The sequence below is a fragment of the Saccoglossus kowalevskii genome, chromosome 21 (assembly GCF_978046115.1).
Source record: "Saccoglossus kowalevskii chromosome 21, keSacKowa6.1, whole genome shotgun sequence".
Lineage (NCBI taxonomy): Eukaryota > Metazoa > Hemichordata > Enteropneusta > Harrimaniidae > Saccoglossus > Saccoglossus kowalevskii.
In genome coordinates, this window is record NC_140661.1 from 21038782 (window position 1) to 21048780 (window position 9999).

The window sequence follows — 9999 nt, forward strand, 5'->3', positions numbered from 1 at the left end:
GGTCTGTCTATTGTCCTACAGCATCCATGTACATTCATTGATATGTGATGTATAGTACGTGAGATATCAGTGTGAAAGTTGGTTAATTATGCAAATTAGGTGATTAATATGCACAAATATTTACCGGAAACTAATTGGGTCTGCATAATTCTAGATTCATTGAAATGTGATGATTAGTTCTTTAGATATCAGTAGAAAAGCTGAAAATTAATTATGCAAATTAGGTAATTAATATGCACAATTATTTACCCTAAAACTAATCAGGTCTCTGCATAGTCCTAAAGGATCTATGTACCAAGTTTCATTGAAATGCGATGATTAGTACTTGAGATACCCGTGGAAAAGCTGAAAATTAACTAATTATGCAAATTAGGTGATTAATATGCACAAATATTTATCGAAAACAATCAATCTCTGCATAGTCCTTGAGTATGTAAGTACCAAGTTTCATTGAAATGTAATGCTAACTACTTATATCAAATGCGGAAAATTAATTAATTATGCAAATTAGGTAATTAATATGTACTGATATTACCATAAAAACTATCAGGTCTGTGCAGTGTCGTATGACATCTATGTACCAAGTTTCATTGAAATGTGATGATTAGTACTTGAGATATCAGTGGAAAAACCGAAAATTGACTAATCATTATGCAAATTAGGTAATTAGTATCCACGGATTATTACCAAAAACTAATCAAAACCTAGCATTAGTTCAGAGCATCTATGTACCAAGTTTCATCAAAATCCAATGAGTGGTTGTTTAGATATCAGTGGAACAGTCATGGAACCACTAAAAAATAGCTAATTATCATGCAAATTAGGTAATTAATATGCACGGATTTTTACCAACAATTAATCAAATCTGCGCATATGTTCAGAGCATCTATGTACCAAGTTTCATCAAAATCCAATGAGTGGTTCTTTAGATATCAGTGGAACAGTCATAGAACAGCTAAAAATTAGCTAATTATCATGCAAATTAGGTAATTAACGAGCATGGATTTTTACCAAAACCTAATCAAATCTGCGCATTGGCCCAGAGCATCTATGCACCAAGTTTCATCAAAAACCGATGTATGGTTCTTGAGATAGCAGTGGAACAGTCGGACACACATACACACACACACACATACATACACACATACAGACATACAGACACACTAACTGCAAAGACTCCCATTTTGTGCTTCGCACATGGGAGTCAAAAATTGTAGAAATTATCACAAATGCTTGATTCAGACTCTCTGATCCAGAATAATAGGTACTAGAATCGCAACTGATTGAAGGCCATCTATTGCACGGTATTTGGTTCATAATTGTCCAATTTTTTTTACTTAATTTTGGTTCCCGTAATTTGTTTATTGGTCAACGACTTTGAATACAATAGCTTGATCTATGTGAGCAGCGTGCTTAATCAAAAGTTAAGTAAACACCAAATACACATACAATATATCTAATCAGACAAAAAATGATAAAAAAGTATGAACCTCCACTCAAAACACCAGTTGATGATACCATATTTCTTTTATTTGAAGCGCATCTCTAAAAAAAAGCGCATGTAAACACAAAATTGCAATTATTGTATTCTGGATCATAATACAATATATAGCTATGTCATAAATGCATTACTAATAGAGCAAACCTGGTACATGTACTTCATACAAAAAGCACTCCTTTTTCATAAAAATGCCAAATACAGTTTAGTTGTATAGTCGATATAATGAAAAGAGTTTTCCAAAAACATGTCTTAAATAATACTTGATCATAAATATACATAAGAATCATCTGATTGCAATAATACTGTACAATACTTTATTTTAGCTGGAATTAATTTTTGTTGATTGGGTGTTTTGTACAGGATTTATTTTCACTGATTTTTAATAAGTTGTATGTGAAAAAATAGGGAAGTCAATTCCAAGTGAAAATAAAGTATTCTACAGTAGTATCATACATGTAGAGATGACTTGAAAAGTTCACAAAGAAATAGAACTGTACACATGTAGGGCTCCATTGTACATCCAGGGTTTTATTTTTACTTGACTTATTTTGCTGAGAGCTAAATACGCGAAATCACAATCCAGTGATTATGCAAAGTTATCATCACATTGTACAAAACAGTGAATCTAAAACATACTGAATATATCTCTGCAACATTAAACCTGCTAAACGTAAACTCAGAAATGGCCTACCTTTGAGTGTTTTCTGTAAACTCAGAAATGTCCTACCTATGAGTGTTTTTTCTGTAAACTATTAAATGTTCAACCATTACTGTTCATATCAAAAATATGTCAAAAAATTTAAATGTCTCATGAACCCCTGCTATATGCGTATGTCATGAACTATGAACAGGAGGTTATTAATAATATCAGTATTATTTTCCCAATATGCTCCAAAGCAGGAAACAATAACCAACATGCAACCATGCATTTTGGACACATTTAAAACTATAATGAGCCCTGGAACTAGCATTTAAACATTTGGGATATTACACCAAGCAGCATTACATAGCATCAATATAAGCTATTCGTATTCTGGGAGTGTAATTAGAAAACAATATGCTCTAATTAACCATGGCTTGCATAACTTACCTCTCATCCAATCACAATCATGCATTTACAGGTATTCACCGATACACTATTCATTTTACCTATTTGATGATTTCATTTGCCAATTTTCTTCACTTGCACAATTACCCAGAAAAAAAGAGGGGGGTTTTGGTGTTTTTCGCTATTACAACAAATCATCGAAAATACATTCTCTGCACAAAAATATTGAAAATAAAGCATTTTAGTGTTTTTCTATTTTGTTTGACATTCATATCACAGTGCAGCCCCATTTTGAATTCTGAGAGCAGTTTCCTTCGACCTGACCCCCACCCCTTACATGTACAATTATTTCAGTGTACCGGGTATATGTCTTAATTTGGTCTTTTATATGTATGTGCCTCATAATCTCAATTCAAAGCTTACGTGTCCATTTAAACCAATAAAATTTATCTTTATGTGCTGTCACATATTCAAACGACTATGTGTATAACAATGAATTAAGGTTGTGGCAACAGGAAATGAGCGTTACAAATCGAGTACTGACTCATGTCTTGGGTGTAAATGATTATAATTCAGAGGAGAATCAAAAGTTAATGGCAGTGATTCTCCGATTTTTGGTACATAATGTTGTCTATACATGCAGTCAAACTTGAGTGATGTTACAATGAAGCCACCTACATGATCATGTTCCTGTTTAATGCAAAAAAAAAACAATCATAAAACAAAGCTATTTTATTTCACACGAGGCAATTTTTGGCGAAAATCAGGAAAAATGTGAAATTTTTAATAACTATGATCTAAGAATTACAGTGACTATGACGAAAATTCATCATCACGAATGACATCACGTTATGTCTGTAATACATGTACCGTTGAATACTTTATTTTCGCTGAAGAAAGGACTCAGTGAAAATAAAATCCAGCAAATATACCTTTTTTCCTATATTGTACATTCAACTCGTCAAAATTAATGAAAAAAGATTCCGTACAAAACACCCAAAAAATCTTTTCAGTGAAAATTAATTCAAGTTAAAATAAAGTATTTTACAGTATCGTGATAATTTACAGCGCATTCATGTACATGTAGAAGTGCATATTTAATAAAGCATGAACACTGACAATAAATTCTATACCGCAATGTACTGTGCAATGGAGCACTGGAACCCTTTTTACATATATCAGGTTGAATGACTTTCAAGTTACTTTCATTATTTGCATTGTTACTAATTATCAAACAAATATTTCAACGAACTGGTAGTTTATGAAAGGAAATCAAAATGAAAACAAAACAGTTTTTTTCATTTCAGACATCATGGTCATCTTGAAACAAAATATTGTTACCTGTGATGCAGAGAGCAGCCCTTAATTCCAAAATTCTAGAAAATACTCATCCTCCTCTCAGAGTGAAAAAAGTCATTGTTTTGTAGATAGAACATTGCCATGGCAACAATGTCACGACACATCGCCACCATGGCAACAGTAATGAAGAGAGACTCTTAGTGTCAACAGCAATTCAGTTGAGAGTACCGGTACTTCAATATAAATTGGAGAATAGGAAAATAGTGAATACGCTGCACGCACAGAAAAGCATGCTGCCGAAATTTCCAATTCAATGATTATTTCAATCAAGCGTAAAATTACCGAACAAAAATACTGTAATATAATACGCACGGCAAAATTTGCATCACGTATCCATCATATATTGAAGTACCTTTAGGGGAAGAGACTTTTTCGTAAATCATCATTCAAACTACAGCGCATGAATCCAGATCACGTCTGGACACCGACAAAGGCATCTGTCCATGATCATACAAATTTATGGGTAGGGTTAAAGTCATGCAATGTTCAGACTAATTTGTATTCTTTTTTTAAGAATGGAACAACGTGTATCTGGAAATTACCCTCCCATTGCATCAATTTATGTTATTGTGTTTTGATCAACGCAGAAATGATTTAGAATATTCAGGTGGTACATGCAACCTTTTCAACTACCAGTAAATGTCTGTGATAACTGCTTTAGCACAAGGGAGTGTCTTAATGAGAAAGTATGTATGTATTGTTTGATAAGAGCTCTCATACTAGTATAAATGACAGGTTACAATGCCTATGGTCAAGTTATAATTTATATTCTATTGTACAGCAGAGCTATATTAGTAACTTGTATAAACAGGTTTACAGGGTCTACAGTCAAGTTACATTTTATATTCCATTGCATAGGTTTATTAGAAGCTCATATACTTGTATAAATGAGAGGTTACAATGTCTACATTCAAGTCATATTTTATATTATTATACATCTGTCACCGTAACACCATAAGTTACAGTGTGCCGTAATTTTGCGGTATTTTACAGGATATTTTCATCCTACCATATTAGGAAATGCGAATTCCAAATATGGAATGATTATGCGCATAAGCGTTCTCTAATAATAAAAACAAACATGGCTGCCACCAGGGTTTGACCTGACTCTACACAAAGAAGTTTGCTGATTCTGTTCTAAACTTTTTGGATTTATGCATTCCCATGATGTATCCTTGGGAGAAAAAGATGCGTGTCAGTCGATACTCTAGCTGTACTGTCTTCGTGCTTACTTTGAGGTATCCTCGTAATAATCTCATATTACTGTGGAATACTTTATTTTCGCTGGAATTAATTTTGCTGAAAAGGCTTTTTGGGCGTTTTGTATGGAATTTATTTTCACTGATTTTTGATGAGTTTAATGTGAAATATAGGAAAAAAAGTATATTCGCCAGATTTTATTCTCACGGAATCATCCCTTCAGCGAAAATAGCGAAAATTAATTTCAAGCGAAAATAAAGTATTCTACAGTATATTGTACTGTATAGCTTTATTCGTAATTTATGTACTTGTATATATATATATAAACAGTAATAATATACATATATATATATAGCCAGTACTAATAATTTGGTTTCTGTATGTGCACTTTCTTAGTATAGCAAAAGCAGCATTTATTGCTGTCAAACATATAGAACCTCTAGAACCCCTAGTATTTTGAGTTCAAGAAGCAGAATTTAGACTTTGATTTTTTCTGTTTATATGAAGCTCGGATTTCCTCAAGTAGAATATTAAATTTAATTATGACTCGATTATTCAGGTACTTGGAGGATATGACAAATTTTACAAGCACCTACAGTGAAAAATACTTTATACATTTGTAGAGCTGGATTTTTTTGCTGGGTTTGATTTTTGGTTATTTCACTGATAGCTAAATGCGGTAAAATAAAAACCTGTGAATATTCAAATTTAACTGCATCATAAAACCGCTAAAATAAAAATCTGAATATTTCTACTTCTACAGTGTATTACTATGAGATGTACGTCAGTGTTTTGAATAAGACATTGCAACAGAGAATACAAGCCACCTACCACGAGCAAGATTAATCATTACGTTTTAAAGCAAGTCAATTAGTATTCTGATGGATGCATGTACGGAGTACACTTCATAAAAGTGTTCGAACATAAAAAATAACAAGCAGTGTCGCATAATTACCCAATTATCTCCATGCATTTTAACTTATCAAGCAAGATCCTGTGATTATCATTTAGACTTTAATACATACTGTTAAAACTGATTTGATTTTGTCGCTATTAATTTTCGTGATGCGATAATTGGAGTGCTTTCATGAGAATGAAATATTTTGAAGGTCATTGCGAGTCTCCATCTTAAAGATGCCAAATGAAATTATTTTCTTTCAAAAAATTAACCCATAAAAGGTTAAATCAATGTACAAGTATGTGGAGGTGGCAGGATAAGGGTTGAAGTCCTTTTTACTATCTCACAGAATGATATATGGATACTGTAAAATACTTTATTTTCTCTTGGAATTAATTTTCGTTATGTTCACTGAAGGAATCATGGTTCAGTGAAAATAATATCCAGCGAATAAACCTTTTTTTCTATATTTTACATTCAACTTGTCAAAAATCAGTGAAAATATATTCCATACAAAACACCCGAAGATTCTTTTCAGCGAAAATTAATTCCAACTTTACTAAAATAAAGTATGTTACAGTAATAAAGTAACAGGCATGTTACTCAATGTAACAATGTAACTGACAAGCTTCTAAGTTCTAGAACATAAAATTAGCGGCAATTTTGTCCTACGTTTATACATCTAAAACACAGAATTTCTTTTTTCCCAATTTTGTTGTTACAAAATATAATTATTATTACAAGTCAATATAATTATTATTGTCATACACATGAACATAAACATGTTTTTAGTACTTCAGTCAATGAAACTGAATGACAGACATGCTTACCGATAGTCATTTTCTTAACCTTGTTCTTAAATAGTTACATAATTAAAACCACTACAACTTAGTACATAGTTTAACACGTTCACCGTGAAAGCCTCCATGAATAGTCGAAATGAACGTAAAAAATGTTATAGCCTTAGCAGGCAACCTACGCGTTAATTATATGATGCACATACTACGTTGGATACATGAGTTATTGCACGTTGAATAAACAAGCCACTACTTGTCTGCTTCAGCTATGAGAAACAAGATCCCTAGACAAGGGTGTGACCAGATTAGTGACATACTGTCCATCTAGATAAGGGTTTGACCAGAGTAATGACCTACTGTCTGATCTTTGCATTCAAAATAATGACAAATGTCTTAAAGCATTGAAATATATTTTTAAACGCCCTGAAATAAAAGATATTAAACAAGATTGTTTGTTTTCGATTTGGAAGGTCGTGGGAATTCTCTGATATAATTAATTAGTGAAGATTAGAACAATGTCTAATTTGCATAATTTAGATGTACTGTATTTAAGATCTACAATGGACAATTTATATTTTTAGCATATAGTTCTCTGCACAAATCAAGATGCAAAAAATGTCAGAAAGTGAAATATAAGTCTCTTTTATAATATGTAAAATATTCCAAATCTTTAAATTCAACAAAACACTTGAAAATGTACCTTTCGCCATAAATAAAACCTGGCTAAAAAAGAAAGTTGCTAGGGAATCCTTTTCCAATCTAGCAAGGTCACCATGTACTACTGTTCAAGGTCATACAGAACAGATTCTGAGATTTGGAAAACAAGTACATTCTTGCTACAAGGCAATACTTAGAATTCATTCCAGAACAAAGAGACATGTATAGACATGTTTGAAGTACATGTCCCCGAGCTAATGATATAAAAATAACTAAATTTAATAAATCAACCTAATTATTTGAGAAAAAGGATAGAAATCTAAAATCACAGTGAGGGATATATTCTCTCAGTTTTTGACCTAAAGGATAAAAATCCAAAATCACAATATGATATATTTCCCCATTTTTTTTTTTATTTGATCACGTTGTTTTTTATTTTTCATAATAGAAATATCAAAATACCTAACCCTAGCACAGATTTATAAGATTTCAGGATCAGATGAAATTACAAGTAATACTTAAAATGATTAATTTTGATAATTTAATTTTATAGTTACTGTTTCCTCATATAATATCCCTATATAATAACGTAATCAATTATAAATTACAAAATAACCAATCTCTTCTGGAGCTATGATGAGAAACATACATTGAAATATGTATGCTAAAACAAAATCTTATCACATTGGATCTTTTCCCAGCATATTAAAAACTGCTAAAAAATGTACGTATCTGATTTGTTATTCTGATATTTCTCTATTTGCATTATAAAATCAATAATAATGTGTTATAAAAATGACTGACAAAACGTAGTATTGTTTACACACGCAGAAAAAATTGGGACAAATTCTAAAGACTCTGAAGGAACTAAACATTGAGTTCATTCTGGATTACTACACCTAATTTAAAACTGTTAAAGTGCACATATGCTACATTAACAAAATATTTCAAATTTGAAATCTCCAGGACATAAAAATCAATACTTAACGTCAACCATATTTAATATAATCATGCTTCCTCTTTTTCACCCTAACATATTTCAGTGGAGATCTCACAAATTTTAATCACGAATAGTTCATACTGTTTTTCGGCTAATAATTAGTATAGCATTAACATTATTTATTGTATTTATTTGTGAATGTACCTGTATTATTGAAATCCAATATTTACAAATAATCTCTATGTTATTTTAAAATAATGGAAATGGTTTTAAAATTAATATGTGCAGAAAATTTGTGAAATTTTTCACAATAGCAATAAATAATCAAATAATAAAATTGCCGAATATTATTCAATTTGTTACCAAAAATATTGAAATCTGATGCGGGGTCAACGAACCCATGTTTACGTAATAATTCAACACACTGGCGAATATTTCAGTATTTTAATAAAATAAAATTATTTTGCCGTATAAATGTAGCACGCGATTTAAAATATTTTGTTTGGAAGCATATTAATTTTGTGGATTTTAAGTCGGTCAACCCTAATATTTCAACCGCCGATTTGTCGTGGGCAGTGTCGTGGGTCTACGCCGCACGTTTGCTCGTAATCGGCTCCATAATTTGATACAAATTATGTTTCAAGACAATCAACGGTAACATAAGTACAAGAAATTGTTAAAATAGTTAAAAACCAGCGAAAAATATTGTCAGTTTCTTTCGATGACGCAGCTACAAATGAATCGAATAGGAATTTTCCAAAATTTTCCGTGTATTTCTTCCTAACACCACGTCCTCTTTCGACCGGTTTGGCGGGAGATGTAACGATCGGGAAGACACATCGCTACATTTACGTGACAGATGAGTATCTGGTTCAGTACCTACCGTAATATTTATCCCAATATTCTGCGGTTAACGGCTAGGAAGTTAACAGAAAATCCGTGGAAATTTGGAGTTTCAAAATGGCTGCCGTGTTTGTGTGAGAGGTTTATGCATATAATTTCCCTCCCCGCCGTCACATCACAGCGAACCGAACAATAGAACGAGACCAAGTAGTGCAAGCGAAAAACCCATACCCGGACTCCCATCTTGGATACATTTACCTTTAACTTTCAAAATTCACCAAAACCATTAAAAAAATACTCGATTTCCATCCAAGTCCATATCAACAAATTCCAACGATAAGAAAGAGTATTTTTCACTCTTTGGCCGAGGCTAAATATTGTAAAACGACGCCCCCTGGAAATGTAGCTGTGCTCTGCAAATGGAAATTCACCATGCAAAAACAACAACAATACCCCCATGTTTGATCGTACTTACACTTTTTACCGACATTATTTCTACATTCCAACATCGAGATGTGATATTTCACCCCAAAACAATAGCAAGAGGTTTAATGTGGAAACCTACTTTTGGCCGAATTGAGCAATGACACGGCGTATTTACCGTGAATCACATATAACCAATAAAACGACGCCTAGACGGCCTACGATTGAGTGACACTCCAACAACAACCCGTTCCAAAGACACCCCAATAACATTTTTATTTGACCGCGATTCTTCAAGAAAATTTATCTATACCTAAAAGAGGATTCGCGAGT

At 32.3% G+C, this 9999-nt stretch overlaps 1 protein-coding gene across 5 annotated transcripts in view; it reads right to left on the bottom strand.

Annotated features, from left to right (window-relative positions):
* LOC100372371 (INO80 complex subunit D-like) overlaps positions 1 to 9935 on the bottom strand; it is a 30803-nt gene extending 20868 nt beyond the window's left edge. For 2 of the 5 annotated variants that reach the window (XR_014928089.1, XM_085495278.1), the window contains exon 1: positions 9719 to 9934. Coding sequence is in view for 1 of the 5 variants with exons in the window: in XM_085495278.1 (XP_085351404.1) it covers positions 9719 to 9752 (34 nt within the window). In the remaining 4 variants the exon portion in view is untranslated. The other 3 variants (XM_085495281.1, XM_085495280.1, XM_085495279.1) reach the window with 3 other exon arrangements.
* Positions 9936 to 9999: the final 64 nt, after the last annotated feature.